This window comes from Thermobia domestica, chromosome 16 (genome assembly GCF_964235325.1).
Source record: "Thermobia domestica chromosome 16, izTheDome1.hap1.1, whole genome shotgun sequence".
NCBI classification, from domain to species: domain Eukaryota; kingdom Metazoa; phylum Arthropoda; class Insecta; order Zygentoma; family Lepismatidae; genus Thermobia; species Thermobia domestica.
The window spans coordinates 135,419,206-135,437,359 of NC_137469.1; the positions used below are offsets into that span (position 1 = coordinate 135,419,206).

The following is an 18,154-nucleotide window of genomic DNA, read 5'->3' on the forward strand; positions in this document are numbered from 1 at the left end:
TAATTTGATCAACAGAGTGCTCCTTTAACCGTGTATATTCGACGATAACCGTTTGCGATAAGATAAAATTCGTTGCGCCACATAATTTTATGATAAAATTACGCGCATCTCTTTACTTTATTTCATAGTTCTAAAATATTCACTTTTTAATATTCGGCGACAGTTGCCATCGAAATTCATACAGTTATACGCATAATAATAATAATAAAATAATAATAATAATAATAATAATAATAATAATAATAATAATAATATCAATTACGTAAACAATACCTTCGAATAAAGAAAAAATAACTGTCACGCTGGGATTCGAGCCCGAGTCACTGAAATGGCAGTTCTCTGCTTTCACACTTGATACAAAGATAAGAAAATAAACTAGTAGCTATATTACATAAACATAGCACATACTATTTCTACACGTGTTGATGCAATTCAAAGAATGCGAAAATAATGTCTGCCGGTTTTTCTTCTTTAGAAATTAGAAGTTACGGTGAGGTAGAATTGCAGTAATATAAATCGGGACCAGTTAAAAACAATGAGGTAGCCTCATCTTGAAGAACGCTCCGCGATATTTTCCTCATTGACGAAGGTCTATATCACTTGTTTTAGAGTTAAAGGAAACCTTGAGTAAGTCATTGTGACACTCATAAGGAACATCTCCTTATACGAGTATTAGTACGAGTATTTTGTGTATAGTCTTACATGCAATGCTTTTAACTGGCTAATAGTTTAGGCGGAAGATGAAGTGACTAGGTGGGTAAGTGTTTAGCGCATTGAACTTATATTCGGCGGACCCGCGTTCAAATCCCGGTCAGGTTCTAACTTTTTCAAATGTTTCAATTTCAATTTCAATACATACCCAATGTTACAAGTAAGATTTTCTCTCCTCCAGAAAGAAAAAAAATGTTGGAATGAGGAAAATTGGAGAAGGTATCAATGAAGGCAATCATTTAATAACTTATTTCCAGCAGTTGTTCTAGATTTGATATTTTCGTCTACTTTCAAGCATTTTCTGATTCATGTGTGATCAGTGTTTTTATTTCTTTGAATATACAGTATATAGTGAAATAATACATTACATACACAACAATATTGAGATTGACATATGATGTTTATTGGACAACACGCTCTGAACCAGAGAGGTTCATCTCAGAATGGAGAAATGATTCGTGCGTCATCTACTCACAATTTTACTTGCATAAAGATTGGATTCAGTGCTACCAACTGTTGTCAGTGCCGAGAAAAGTTACGTGTAAATTGGGTTGCATCTGTCCAGGCGTTCTCAAAACTGCAAATTACCTGGACCCCAAGTTATGGAATTAGGGCACTTAGGGTGGAGAGACTTTTGTTGTTGGGTGTACATAGATTTTCCTAACAAGAGTAACACTATCTGCTATTGATCTAAAATATTCCAAGTAATTTTTCCTCTTTCTTTTTCTTTCCTTACTTCCTTTTATTTCTTACTCCCGAATTTTGCGCCACCTTACTTCGGCAGCCAGGGTCGTTGCCCCGCCCACCCCCACCATGACACGACACTGATCAATACCTACCTGAAAAACTTTTCTCTGTTCACATGAATCTTAACTGGGCTGTCGTAATAACTTTGACTAACACTGTATACAGATCCACACGTACGCATTTTCAACACAAATCAGGTGGTGTCCACGGAATACTTTTAATCTAATAAGCATTTTTATATATCTCATGCTTTTCAGGCTATATCTCAGGCTTTTTTGACGTGAGGCCCTTTTGCCGGGGACCCTTTTGACCCGGCATCTTTTGACGTAGGGCCCTATTGACTCTGGTCCTTATGACCGGGGCCATCATCGGCATCATTATATCATAAGTATTCCGCCATTACCAGCGGGTCACTTACCGCGACTGAGAAACTGCCATGCTCCACGATTTCTATTAACCTTTCCATCTTAACATACGATTTTTCTGTTTTGATATCGCCAATAGCCTAATTCTGTTTCTATATAGTCTAATTAATCCCCTCCCTCTCTTTCCTGCCACCATACCCTATAGTACATCCCTCATGATACAGTTCCTTCTTAACCAATATCCCAACCAATTTTTCTTCCTCTTCTTAATAATAGTTTTCTCCTTCCATTCCTAACACCCTCTCATTCGTTTTCCTCTCAACCCAGCTATTTCTCTTCATTCTTCTCCACGCACATATTTCGAAAGCCTTCAATTGTTTCTCATCATTTTTGCATAATGCCCATGATTATACCTTATAAATACAGTAAAATACAGTAGATGAAGCATTTTATGAGTCTTTTTCAACTCTATTCAAGGTCCAACAAAATAGTATTTTCTTCATCCTAAAGGCTTCTTTTGCCATTTCTATCCTTGTTTTTATTTCACATTCGCATATCACATCATCACTAATAATACTACTCAAATATCGAAAACTAGTCATTTGTTCTTTTCTCCCGCTCCTACTTCTATATTTGACACCGATCGCTTCGTTTCAATCGCCATGGATTTTGTCTTTCTAACATTTATTTTCATCCCATATTCTTCAGAAGCCTTTCTCAAGTTTTCTACATCTTATTAATTTTCCTTTTAGATTCTGCAACAACAACTATATCAACCCGAATCGTATACATCTCATCATTTCATATCCTACCGAAATTCCATCTTCATTAGGTAGACTCGTTTTCGCTATCTCCTCTATATAGCTATTAAGTAATGTCGACGAAATACATAATCTCTCTTGAAGTCACTTTCCAATTACACTGTCCGTCTACTGTGCATGCACCATCGAATTTCCATGAAAGATCATGAATAATTCGGATACTTTATATAGTATCGATGGACGTATACGTAATAGAACCTATATAAATAACATATATCGTTCCTCAAAGTGCCGAATACGGTAAACATAAAAACATCAATAGACATATTACATCAGGGTGAAATAGGCATAAATTTCAGACACTTCAAACCAGATTTCATTCGTTCTTACCGCTGGTCTAGTGATTCGAGCTGTGAACGTTGTCGAGTAAACACTGTTACTCTCTGCTGCTACACTTGTGTTGTTTTCCGTGAGTCAAACTCACCCATTAAGTGAAGCATTTTTTTTTCGTGTTATTCACTGTAATTGTGTGGATCTTTCGGTGACAGTTTTGGTGTTTTTTTTTCTGGTTTGTGACTGAGAATATCTTCAATATGTCTGCACGTCGAGTGAATACATTGAAATTTGATTTCGGAGCGGTTAGCCAGCGGCCTACCTATCTGACAATTCATGAATGGTTCTATGATCGTTTTGCCTTTCCTGTTGAACAAGTTATGAGTCTTGAACTGGATATTTACCGTAAGTGTGTGTATATCAAATTTTCATCTCTTGCGTTATGTGAACAAGTTTTGAATGACACTAGTGGCGTAGTCAATTTACTGATCCCTCAGGCACATACGATATACGGATTTCCTGGGCTGATACTCAGGTTGTTACTGTGCGCTTACATGTAATTCCTATGGAACTTTCCAATGACGCCATTAAGGATGTTATGAGTCAGTATGGTACTATTTATAATATTCATGATGAACTATATTCTAGTGACCATGTTTACCAAATTCGAACTGGGAGGAAATTATTACGAATGGAATTAAAGAAATCGATTCCATCATTCGTCCTGATTCAACAGCACCCTTACTGAGTCACTTATCCTGGACAGGAGAAAACTTGCATACGGTGTCACAGTACCCAGCATTTACATTCGAATTGTCCCCAACGTCCCAATAACGCACCTCGCAGTTCTACTACTTATGCGGGTAAAGTGGCCCCTTCTGCTTCTAGTTTGGATGCTGCAGTGAATTCTTTTGTTCCTCAATTCTCCAGCCTACCGGTCTCAGGCTCGGGTTCCCAACCTATCGCACTCTGAGGCACCTCAGTCCCATCAGATCTCCATGGACATTAATGTTCCTCAAACAACAGATAACTTTCATGAGCCGCATGCACCTCGTCTTCAGGATAGCGACTACCCCCTCTCCCCTCTGTTGCCGTCCCTGCGGGTGATGCCTCTTTAAGCTCCGTCTGTCTCAAACCTCAGCTTATCAACATCTGTCGATGATCATTCACCGGTAGTCTCCTTATCCTTTTCATATTTAGTCGTCACTGATTCTCTGCATACTTGTGCTACACAAGCGTCAACTCCCGACGTCCGATTGGCCACTGCGTCTCCTTCTGCTTCAATCAACACAGGAATGACGACTAGTGATAATGAGTTCAGTGCAAGAACTCTTCCTTCTGTGAATGTTTTGCGTTTCTACCAGCTCTATGGCGCCGGTGGTTCCTGTGTGTTCCTGCGTGCTCGAATCTGGCAACCCAGAGAGTGTCGATGGTGATAAAGATTTTTCACCTTCCATTGTTGCTACTGGTCCTTCTCATCTAGTTGTGGACCCTCCAGTTGTCTGCCCTAGTGTAACCTCCCCTACTTCTGCTTCTGATACTGGCGAACGGTCTTGAATTAAACGTTCGAGGCGCCAAGACCTCAGGGAGAAACTGTTTCAGAAAAATAAAGAAGAGACTGACATCCTTCCTGACGATAACACTTCAATTGTCACTGCTGCTGTTGACTCTCAATCAGATGATTCCCTAGATTCCTGCTGTAATATTTATAGGTAATCATGCTTTCCATTGGCACATGTCTTGCTAATGGTGTTTGCTTTTTATGTGTGTGTATTGCAGTGCTGGCGCTCAATACGAATTATGACAAACGTGTTATTGTTTGCCTTTTTTCAATATCTGTGCTCCGCCCTTGTTTGTAGTGCCTACTAGAAAGTTCTGTGATGTGAGCGTGTATGTTATGCACACATCTCGTTTTATGTATGTTTTCTTCCCTTTTCAATGACCTTGAAGATTGCTACCATTAATATTAATAATTTACATAGTAATACCAAGCTATTCTCGCTGCGTGACATTTTACTAGAAGCTCATATTGATATCGCGTTATTGCAAGAAGTTGGGCAGGAAGTGTTAGACCTTGGTCCTAATTTTACTGTCACTGGCAGTGGAACGGCAATTGTTGCTCAGCATCATGTTAATTTCTCCCCCATATTACTACACCCAACTGGCCGTATTATCAGTGGTAGGCTCGGTAATATTCACCTTCTCAATCTGTATGCTTCTAGTGGCTCTCAGGCACGTGTGGATCGTAACAATTTATTTGCCTCTGATGTGGCTTCCTGTATTCTCCCCAACAGTGGCATGTTTCTTCTTGCTGGTGATTTTAACTGTGTTTTAAATCCTGGAGACCAGTCTCCCGGGTTTAATTATAGTCCAACCTTGCAGGAGCTAACACAAGGTCTTCATCTCCAAGATAGCTGGCTGTCTACTTCTCCACGTCGGCAGGCCTTTGCTTATGTCAGCCGTAACAGTGCTTCTCGCATCGACCGCATGTATATGTGTCCCATGCTGATCCCAAACATATTTGACGCTGAAATTGTACCTACCATATTCTGATCATTCTGCTTATATTGTTACCCTGCGTATACCTGATGTCAAGGTTGAACGAGGGCCTAGTTATTGGCATTTTAATACTTTTCTTGAGGATAATGAATGTTGCGAATCTTTTACAACCAAGTGGGCGAAGTGGTTAACCCAGCAGAGACATTTTTGGACTGTTACTGACTGGTAGTATCAAACCACGTGTTGCCATCTTTTGTCGCTGGTATTGTGCTGAGTGAGCGTGATCACCGAACTCTTTTCCACTTCTACTATCGTTGTTTGGCCGATGCTAAAAATGCTGTTCCCCATAACCATTCTGCCTTACCTCTCATGAAGCAGTATCAAGCTAAACTGTTGTGTCTGAGCCGCCGTCGAATGGAAGGAACGAAAATCCGAAGCAAATCTACAGTCATTGACCCTCAAGAAGAACTGTCGCTCTACCATGTTTTGGCAGAATATAAACGAGGTACACGCAAATATATTCAGAATATCAAGGATGACGAAGGTAACACCTACCATACTTTTGCAGGTATTAAGCGAACTTTTTACACCTATTATTCCAGTTCATATGGCACATCGGATACCGTTGACATACCATCTTCCTTCCTAGATCGCCTCCCATGTGTGGTCGATCCACGCGAAGCGCAATCACTGGAAACTCCATTCACCAAAGAAGAGGTGCAAACAGCAACTATGAGTGTTTTGTCTGGAAAATCTCTTGGAATTGATGGCCTTCCAGCTGAGTGGTACAAACGTTTCTTTCCACTTATTGGCAATACCTTAACTGCTATGGTGAACGAACATTTTGCTCCTGCTGCACGGTCCCTGTATAAAACAGCTGGCGTGACTATCTTTTTACCGGAGCAATCACATCGTACTACCGTTTCCCATTACAGGCCAATCACCTTGCTGAACTTTGACTACAACATTCTCGCTCGCTGCTTGAACAACCGCTTACGCCCCTATTTAGCCAAGTTAGTGGGTCCTCACCAATATGAGTGTGTAGAAAACAAGAAGATCTACCATCTTTTACAGTGCATTCGTGACGTTATTGCTACGCTTGAAGACTATTCTGCCTGTCATGCTCTCCTGTCACTTGATTTCCACCAAGCCTTTGACCGCGTCCGTCATGATTATTTGTGGCGTATACTCTCCACCTTAGGTCTCGGGGAGCAGTTCATTCGCTGGATTCGTATCTTGTAAAACAATGCTCAAAGTAAACTTAAAATCAATGAATTTCTCACTGAGCCTCTGCGTATCAAACGAAGTGTGCGTCAAGGGTGCCCATTGAGTATGAGCTTGTTTACCATTTCTCTTTGCCCTCTTCTTTATAGTATTAATGCTCGTCTCTCCGGCCTTTCCCTTCATGGTCTTACCTTATGAGTCTGCAGTTATGCTGATGATGTGACAGTTTTCATCCACGATTCCAGTGATATTCACACCGTTGATACCTGTTTGATGGAATACACCGCCTTATCTGGCGCTCAGATAAATCAGTCGAAAACTAAGCTTTTGGTTCTTGGCACACAAACTTCTTCTGAGTATCCCACTATCACTAACGTTGTTCCTCAGTTAAAAATCTTGGGCATCACATTTTCCTCTACCATTCTTGAAACAGTCCATGTGAATATAACTTACTCGTAACCAGGATCCGGCATGTTCTCCAGTCACATCGATCACGCCAGTTGTGTTTATTGTCCCGGATATACTTTCTCAATACTTATGCTCTATCAAAATTGTGGTATGTGTGTCAGCTGCTTCCTATGCCCAGTGATATTGCTCAACGCATTACGAGTGTCGTTAATTGGTTCCTTTGGCATGGTCACGTCTTTAGAGTAAAGTATCCCTTCACATGTCTCTCACCAAAAGCCGGTGGTCTCAAAGCTCCACGCTCGGGCTATGTTTCTGCTCCGAGGCTTCCACAGCCTCACAACCAGCCTTACGGGAATCAGCCATGCCCTTCTTTCTTACTGTCTTGACACTGTTTCATATACATTTCCACTTAATATATGCCATATTCCTGATGTTTATTGGTATTATAGTGATGTTATTTGTTCCTATGCGTATATGTCTACAGCTCTAACTGCTGCGTTGCCTAGTTCAGTGAAGGACTTGTATCAGTATTTACTTCACCAACTTTCTCTCCCTCCTCATCGCCTCTACCAAAAGCACCCCGCATGACAACGGAAGAGACTATGGAGTAATATCTTTGCCTCTCACCTTTCTGGACCGACAATCTCGAGTTGGTACGCTGTGGTGAACGACCTTGTGAACACTCGTGCTAAACGACATTGCTTACATTTCAGTGACAGTGCCCTTTGTATCAAGTGTGGTCGTGTCGATGATTTGGAACATCGATTAAAAATCTGTTGTAATACAGTTCATATTTGGGCAAAGTTTCAACGACTGATCAGTACTATTTGCCGTACTGTGCCAGCTTGTGTTACCAGTGATCTCGTCTTATTTCCTGATTTCCGTCTCTTTCCCAGCGCTAAACATAACTCAGTGCTGTGGTTAATATCGAGTACTGTTCATTATATCCTTACTCCTGAGTTACGCCGTATCACCGAATACCAGGATTATTTGTATACCAGATATAGATATTTTCCACCAACCCGAAGAAAAACCCTATTTGCACATTTCCTTGATGTAGCTCTTGTTCAAGCTTATAACTAACACCCTCAACTTTGGACGTCTTACCACTAGGTAATCGCGCATTCTGATCTCTGTCACTCTACTAATAGAAAACAATGAACTGTTCATTGATACTCATGTAACCTAACTGTACTTTATGTTTATATGTAACTCTACTGCAATAAAGAAAAAAAGAAAAAAGTGGCTAGCACGTGTGCCTTTGGTGTACGGGGTCCCCGGGTCAATTCCCGGTGGGGGAATTTTAATTGACCTAAATGTTTTTGCATTCGTGTTCCTGTCGTTCAAACTTAAAAGCTTAAAGGAAATGATTGTAAAACGTGTACAACGGAGTAGAAAATAAAGATAACCTACTCAGATACGTTCAGTGAATCAGGTAACTTAAAGACAAGAAACAGTGTCTAAGGCATTTGTAACTTGAAAGGAACTCATAAAGGTTAGTTCCAGTCCCACCAAAGTAACATTTTTCCTTTATCTGTTCTCGAAGTTTCCCTTTGTATTTCTATCGGATTCGAATAAATAGAACTTCGAATAGAGACCACGTTGAATTCATTTATTGAGTAAGCCTGAAATTCTTATAAGATATGGCTATGATTTTATTATTATTATTATTATTATTATTATTATTATTATTATTATTATTATTATTATTATTATTATTACTAGTAGTAGTAGTAGTAGTAGTTAAAGTACGAAGTTACAAATCAGGCAATGCAGTATTTACGTAAACTAAATTATAATTTATTTGATAATATTCACTAGCACACTATACATTTGCGAGGTTTTGCTTTGGGAAATGAAGTATATACGTCATTGAATAGTAAAAATATTACAATAAAAATATATTATTAAAAATATTGATTAAGTAATTGGAGTTAAACATGCTTTCCAGTAAGAATTATATATAGAGAGGATTTATTTTAAAGTGCAATGCAAAAGAATATTCTAGTTTTAATCCGATTGGAAACCGATAACTTACACAATACTATTTACTTCATTAGTTCTATAAACCTTTATGCTTATCGTATTATAATTATCTTTAAAATTATAATTTTGTATTTCAAAACGTAGAACGAGGAATAAATGTAATATTGTATCTAGGTTTGTTAAGGAAACCTTTGAAACAGTGATGATTTCAGGGCATGACCTGTGGGAGAATTTGAGACCTTGTCGACATAAATTCGTGGCCATATGTTCGATCATGCTCAAAGTGGACTAATAATGTTCTATCAATTTCTTCTCATTCATATATTGACCATTACACGGAGAGAATCTTCTGAAATCATCAATGTTTATAATTAGTTTTTCATTACAAATCAAAGGATAATAATGAACTATTGAACATTCTTAATATTTTGCTTTCAGTTTTGGATTTTAGATTTGCAATTCATATAATGTTTCCTTCTAATCGAATTTGAGAGAAAAGTATTTTCGAAAGATTTATTCAAAGAAATGTTTTCAGTCCTCTGATGAAAATAGGAACACACTTTTAAGGAAAAAAAAACGGAACCAATACTTTCTACAGGGTTTGAACACATAAACTTATGATTGATAGACTATTGACCCAAAACGCTCGACCAGTTCGTACGCCTTCATTGAGTTTCTTTAGACTTTTATGTAAAGTAGTTTCCTGCTCCACACTTTTTTTGTTTATGTCGATACCACTATAAGTTCGTGGTGAATATTTGGGCGTTACAGGTCTTGCAATGCATAAAGGTCTTTTTCGTATAAACTACAGTCAATTTTACGTCCTAATAACTTATATGCAATAGGTTGAATCTGTGAAATGATTGGGGTTGGATTGATCGTAAATGTTTTCATAGTTAGGAGCGTGGATAAGCAAACCCGCTTAACGTGGAGATTTACTAATGTGAAATTTGGTATCACTTGGGGCCTTAAAGCACACACCATACTAAATACGAACAAAGTTTTCTTACGACCAGTCCTCACGTACGGATTTATTGCTTGGTTAGCTGCCCCGACAAAGTTCTACAAGAAACATTTAATCTATGCTTTCCGTACAGCGTTCCGTATTAAGCTACCTAGTCGCACACAAGATCTGTATCTCTAATTACCTTTCCGATCTTACAGTTCTACATTGAAAAACTGCGCCTCACATATATCGCCAGACGCTTCGAAACTCGCCATCCTTTACTTCATGCAATGCGTTAGGCCCTATATAGCACTTCCTCCAACACTACACTGTTCTTACTATCCTCCACTTTCTCTTCACTTCACATTATATCACTATGCTCTATTACCATTAGACGCTGCTTTACTCATTATCACAGATTATGTCATTCATGAACATCTTCCTCTCATTCACCCATCAGTTCTAGCATGGACGGATCCAGGACGGACTTCTTGGGAGCGGTGGGTTACTGCTACTTAGAGCTACTTTTAAGAGCTCCAAACTCTGCGAGGGTTTTTATTTATATATAAAATAAGAAAGTTCCCTCTTCTGGGGAGTCTCCCCCTTGGATCCGCCCCTGATTTCCAGCACAGTGATTACCATCATTTACTAACATGGGCCTCATTCGTTTTCATCATTGCCTAGAGCAGCCCCTAGGCTGAAGATAAACTGATTTGTCTAATATCACCCACATGTTGTCCTGTGTATGCACCTCGCCACATCATTTACGTCCATTACTATATCGTACGTATCATGCATGGTATACCTAATCCTTCATTATGATCATTAATGTTCTTTGCTTATTTCTGCTTAATTCCTTATCTTTATGTATAATCGAGACATTCTATTGGTCCCCAATCGGCTTCCTTTATACTCAGGCAGAAAATTTACCCTGACCGCCTTCATAAATAACACTCCAAATAAGCCATAAAGGGCACGTGTGTTGTGTCGAGATTTTGCGTTGTTGTCATCGCTAAACTTATATTAACAATGGATACATTAGGCCTATGTAATAATAATAATAATAATAATAATAATAATAATAATAATAATAATAATAATAATAATAATAATAATAATAATAATATCACTAACATAACAATCATTAAAGAAATTCTATGTAGTAGTATGAACAGGAGCGGTTCAAGGATGGACTTCTAGGGGTGACAACGAAAGATTGTATTTTTTTATCGGGCTTTTGCAGCAATAGTGCCTGTACATTGGGGGTGGGGGCAACTTAACATGTTTGGTTCGTACAAACGTTATCGTTATGGAAGTTATACGATATTAACGATATGCTATATCTATTAAGAGTAAAATAAGCACATATCATGAAAATAATGATTGATTTCTTTTTTCATTACTTCATATGCAAGTTGAATTGAGGATGAAATATTTCAGTTCAACGTTCCACAATTATGTCACCTAAGCTAAGGGAGACGGTAGACTAAGGCAAATGAATGATAATGGAAAAATTTGTGGAATTAGAATGTGGGAAAAACAAGAGTACTCCGAAAAACCCGACAACACGATGTTGTCTACCACAAACTTGCTTGGCCACGGATCGAACCAGGGACGCCACACACCAAAGGCAAGCACTCTACCACATTTTTTTTAATTAACCGATCATGCCTCAGTTTCCTGAGCAAAATCTGCAGGAGGAATTATTTCATTTGTATCCCACGACCTCCACATGTTTTCTAAAGTAGCAACCAGCTATCAATAAAATAACGAAAACACACGCACACACACAATAAACCGTGAACAAAAGTAACGGAAACAAAAAACAACGAATAATTAGAACAACGAAACCAAAAGTAACGAAAACACTAGATATAATAGGACTTGAAAATCAAATAGCAACACGCAGTGTCTTTCTGCCAAAACTAGACTGAAAAATCAGTAAGCAAGAGGGTGAAACTTGCAACATCGCTTTCTTTTTCAGCAGGTCAACTGAAGGGCTACCCTCAACTGGAAGCACTTGTTGAATTATCCCTCCGATTTAACAAGGAAACATGTGGTTCTCTTCAATGGTGTTCCGCTTCCTTTGTTGCCCCCTGGGGATGATTTAATCGTCCGTTGTATATGTACCCTCACCTAATGTTAAGGATCAATGTTCCTTACAAGTAAGTGTCCACATGTGAAATTATTTATTATGTAAATTGTATTAATAACATTTAGAATCACTTAGCCCACCCAACATTCTCATTCCCTAGTAACCATAAAATCTAGTCCATAAGAGAGGGTGTAACCCTCTGAAAGGTAGCTAGTCTTTATGGCTAGCCTGTAAAAAAAATCTTGAGTTTTATATCAATGCTTTCGGTAAGAGACTTTTGCTTTCCTTCGGATAAGTTTTTCTCCTGATCTATTCTGGATTTTTCATCTTTTACGTATGTGCATTATTCAATAATATGAACAAAGAACAATATGTCAACAAATTAATGATATACCAAGCTAAACATGTTTATACAGATATTGGAAAGCAATAACACGATCTTAGTACAATTTACGCATGTTACGTATTTGTTCTATTTCCTCGGTTGGTGTTAAATTCGCTATTCTCTTAAGCTTAACTCTTGTCCTTATTTACATATCGGCATAGCAATATATACAACAGGATAATTTTAGGTCATATTTCTTTCCTTTTGACTACATATTATTTGTTCGAGAAGTGTAAGAATGTTCTAGTTTCCTTTGTTATCCGTAACTTTTCTGATCAAACATGCAAGTTTAGATATGTATAAATGGGAACTGGTAAACCTAGTAACAATCATTAGAACAAATTATATATATATATATATATATATATATATATATATATATATATATATATATATATATATATATATATATATATATATATATATATATATATATATATAAGATTTAAGCATAACAATAGAAATAGAGTACTCTGTTAATAATAGGACAAGTGTAAGCTTATGATACGCAGGAGAAATTTAGAATTGTAATGAAATAATACTTTTTTAATAGAAATTAAAAATATACTTGTTAATCATAGCTTTTTATTCCATAAATGAACTTTTTATTTAGATAAAAGAAAAGCAATGTTTATACAATAGACTATATATATCTATATAGATCTATATCTTAGATAACTTATTTTTAATGGATTCGGTGTCTCAAGAATGGGTTTGATCTCCAGCCTTGTCTCTGTACCGAAACTGAAAATTGTAGAGATTCCACATCTGGTTTCAATTTTGATCTCCATAGAGAAAAAGAAAAAGGATTGGATTGAAGTTTAGCGTTTCTTTATGCACATTGGTTATACGACACACAGACCTGAAGCTTAACGTTGGATCCAAATCATATGCGTTCCCTCCGGAAATTAGACCCGGGTCTCCTATGTCCAAGGCGCATACGCTAACCATATAGCCATTAAGGAACTCATCGTCAAAGTAAAAACGATAAAAGACAGCAAGGAACTTTTTTAAAATTAGGAATATAAAAATTTTCTGCTCTTATTAGTCTACTAAAAGCGGAAATGGCTGAAATACACTTCAATCTTATGTTTTAATATTGATCCTCATCAGTCGTTCTCTCAGGAAAAAAATTCCGGGAGGAAGCACACTTATTATTCCGGAATAGTACCAGCAGTACTATTCTATTTATTATTATATTATAGACATATTATTTTGGTCTCCTCCGGGGAGGCACTCTCAGAGCTCCGGGGGTTGCAGTGCCCCTAAAAATCATGTCTGGAATCGACACTGACCCTCATAGAGTATAGAGGTAATAAATACAAATATTTGGTTTTGTTTTCTAAATTTGATTACACTACTTGATGAGCAACGCAATACGATTATTGTAAAAAATTATTTGCGTGTAACAGTTTGGCCAACTATTCACTTTGGCTTTATCACACACTATCTGATGAAGCCAAAGTGGATAGGTAGTTGGCGAAACTGTTACACATTATTATCTTTTACAATAAAGGTATTGTTTCGCTCAGCGAGCACTTTAAATCAAATTTAAGTCTACGAAAAGCAAAATTCGTACAATGGAAAACATTAAGTTGGATTTCAAATATGAATTTACGGTCCAAGTATCTCTCTATTCTAACCAAAAGTGGAAGAAACCGATTTTCGGTTTTCACACTGATTATCATTAAGAAAAATTATAATTGATTATGAAAAACGCTTTCTAAATATGGATTCAGTGTCACAATAACAGATTACATTTCCGCTCTTATCTCTCTAGAGAAACAAGAACTTGTAAAAATCTGTTCAATTTTCGCTCTCAATTCTGGCTTCATTCGAGGAAATAAGGTAGCGAGATTTTTTCATATGGATTCAACGTTTCAAGAAACAGATACCATCTTCCACCTTATCTCTCTATTGGATATCATTTCCTGTTTCGATATTGAGTCCTGATACTTTGGAACCACACTGTAGTTTCACAATTTTGAATACAACTCGCTGATTGTTAAACTTGTTCTTATGTGGCGTTTAATATATTTTACCAGTAATTTATATTATGACAATTCGTGTATAAAGGATAAATAAATTGAAATCGCATTTCTAAAACACAATTGGCTTCAAAATGGGCTGCCACATTATACCCACAGAATCGAAATTAGAAAACAGAATATAATACGGTGAAGATCTTTATAAAATTACTTACAAAACAACGTACCTTTTGCAGTGTCTTCTGCATTTGCACTATTTTCCTGATCATAAGCCAGAAGATTCTCTAACATCTTCCGCGTAAATATTTCTCCAAGCACAGCTCCACATTTAAGCACTATCTGCTCGTAAGGGTTGAGTTGGTCTACTGCCGCCATAAGCAGCCCTGTATATTTATACAAAACAAATAAAATGGATTGTTTGTTAGATGTTGATAAATAAATCTGGGAGAATGTTAAGTGCATATTTACAGGGATGTTATAAAGTTCTTGCTATAAAACAAATGCTTACAACTTTTTTTTTAACAAAAATAACTATATTGCGGTGAAATCAATGTTAAGATCTTTATTCAGACTTACATTTTAAATTACCATCCATAGATACACCGCCACCATCATCACCAGACCTCCAGCTGGGCTCCATTGACATCCATATGTTTCTGCAACCAACGGCAAATTCCGTGAATGCTATTTCGTCTGGCGTCGTCAGAAATGTCATGGATCACTTCACTAATCTTAAAGTTCAGGTCTTGCAAGTCCTTTGTTTTGCTGACACCTTAACCAAAAATCACAAGGTGCCAAATCGGTAGGACCTGGGGGACCAAGGAGTGGGACCTCTGCGTCCAACTCACCTGTTAGGTAGCTCACGGTCAAGGTAGTCCCTGATGGCTTATGCAAAATGTGGGGGGCTGCGTCTTGCTAGTAGTGGATGCGACCCTTGTTTCCCAACCTAACCAATTCGGGTATCAGGAAATTCGTAAGCATTTGAATGTATGGTTGCTCCGTCACAGTGTTTTCGTCGAAGATAAATGGGCCTATGAGGTATTCCATTGATAGGGCACACCATACATTCACTTTTGGGTTGTCTCTTTCGTGCATTTCATATCCATGACGGTTCTCAGTTCCTCAAACAAGACAGTTGTGCCTGTTTACCCTCCCTGAAACATGGAAAGTTGCTTCATCTGAGAACATGAGTAACTTAAGAAGTTACCTGTCATCATCCAGACATTTCAGCATCAGTTCACAGAACTCCACTCTCGTGTCTTGATATTCTTTCCTCAGTTCATGCACACGTTTAATCTTGTACGGGTTTTCTTTCAAATGTTTACACATTATCTTGCGTATTGTTGACTAAGAGATTCTTAACTACAGCGACTACCAAGGAATCGATTTTCTTGGACTACTCTCCAGGCTATCGGCAACCCTTTGCACCGTGTTTGGGCTCACTGGCGGCCGTTCACTTCTTTGCATATTACAAACACCCTCATTAGCCAGGAACTTGCTGTGCCAACTCTTTATACTCCTGTCACCAGGAGGTACTGTTTTTTACACTCGTCAAGTTTCGCTGCACCAACACACAGTGTTGCCAGACCAGCCAGTTGGAAAAGCAGGAGATTCGAAGACAAAAAACAGGAGAAATCAGTAGACACATACAGTGTTGGCGTTTGAATGTAAATCCGAGGGGAGGCAATAAAATTTGTCATTATTAAGGGGGCAGTAGTCAAAACAAACAGTCCAGAATTCATTTCCGATGAACTACGTTGAGCAAATGAAAGGGAAAAGTCCCGATTTATATTAATATTATTTGATACACACATGTATCACCGTAAACCGTAGTGAAAGAGCAAAGTGGAGTGGGAAAATGTCTTTTCATGCACGTAGCGATAACGTAACTGTGTTGTGCAGTCACACGTGATCGTGACGTAAGACGATTTCTTGCTGACGATCGTGGAGAAACGATCTAAGCCACTCTTCCAACCCAAGTCCCAATCTAAACAACACTTACTTGTAAATCTTCCAGAAAGTCATAAAAACGCTGACCATAATGCATATAGAAGATGACGTACAGTTGTATTCTTTGGATTCATATTATATACAGTAAAACCCTATAACTATATGCTCTACAGAGCTTTGTGAATTATAACAGAGAAATTTCGTCTTTTTATGTGAGCGAACATTGAAAATTCAATATTAATAATAATATATTTCTTTAACTTCTCGAAGTAAGGAAAAAGCAGGAGATTGTTCACTTTTCATTTTCTTTCGCAGTAGATCAGCAAAACGTAGAAAAAACAGGAGATCTCCTGCAAAATCAGTAGATCTGGCAACACTGCCAACACATTTGATTTCAGTTCTGAATACTAACACACAAACTGAAGTTTCTCTTGTACCGTCCCCATTTTCATGACTTTTGTTGTCACAAGTGTTGCCAAATTCATCATTGTGGTAGTGTTACCAACCAAAAATTTACAGATCATCGCACAATTTAAAATGTATTTAACTGCAACATCGTTATTTTTAAAATGTTATAAGCATTTGTTTTATAGCAAGGACTTTATAACAACTCTGTATTTATTTACTTGTGAACAACACAACATGCATAAGCCCAATTACAGTGTACGTGTGCTACAAACTAAATTTACAATAGTTTTTTTTTACAACATATTGTAGTTCATATTACAAATGTCCATTTCTTTGTGTTCGCTACATATTTCGTTATAGGAAGACCACATCGTCCAGATTGATGACTTCAATAGTATGTTGGTCCTTGCTTTTTTGCGATATAATGGGCCAGACTTGTCAACACGAGTTTTAAGTGTTGGGACATGAAAACTTGGTGTCGATATCAGATCTATAGCTAAACTCATTGTGTATTATTTTATGAAAAAAAATCAGGTCTATCACATTACGCCTTTGTTCAAGTATAAGAATACAGAAGTTGTTGTCTATTAATGTTACATAGTTTTCATAAGATAGGCAGATACCAGTTTTCTTGAATGCTAAGAATTTGATAAATTTAGATTGAATTTACTTCAGTTGGTGTCGGTATTGCTGTTACAATGGGTTCCAGATCACAGCAATATATTTCAATTTTGATCGGACATAGGAGTAATACATTTCTGTTAGTTTGGTAATGTTGTTTCCTTTCTAGTTAAAATTATGAACCCTAACATCTTAAGAGATTCGTTACCTATGTTAACGACATGGTTATTAAATGTTAGTTTCGTATCAAACGCAACTCCAAGTATGTTGCAACGGATAGGACGGAAGAATACTCACTGAACTATTTGCCAGGTGGAACATACAGCTGACATTTTAGTCCTGTATCATCCTTTACTGAACACTCAATTATTTATGTGATGTGCTTCTGTACTATATTTCGTTGGAGTAGGTATCCATTTTGTAGTTTCTGAGAGACTATACTGAGAGAGGTCTGCCTAATTATAAAATACCGCATCCGCAGGGTCGATATACGCATCCGTAGACATATACTGCTATGCAACTGCGTCAAAAACTAAAAATGTATACAATGTGTTTTTTTCAGAACGATAGTGTTTTTTTTTTTTTTTAAGTAGCATTTGTAAATACTCCCTTCATAGTTTTGTGAATACACGATATTACATCAATAAAATTAAAAATAATTGTAAGTCAACTATACTAAATACAATAGATTAAAATACATGCACACTCAAATTACGAAATTAATAGA

The 18,154-nt window shown here is 37.4% G+C and overlaps 1 protein-coding gene across 2 annotated transcripts in view; it reads right to left on the bottom strand.

Annotated features, from left to right (window-relative positions):
• The window catches only part of LOC145673438 (adenylate cyclase type 10-like), a 545,310-nt gene that overhangs the window by 267,067 nt on the left and 260,089 nt on the right, over positions 1 to 18,154 (bottom strand). For both annotated transcript variants that reach the window (XR_014128769.1, XM_081743142.1), the window contains exon 16: positions 14,676 to 14,831. Coding sequence is in view for 1 of the 2 variants with exons in the window: in XM_081743142.1 (XP_081599268.1) it covers positions 14,676 to 14,831 (156 nt within the window). In the remaining variant the exon portion in view is untranslated. The remainder of the gene's footprint in view (positions 1 to 14,675; positions 14,832 to 18,154) is intronic.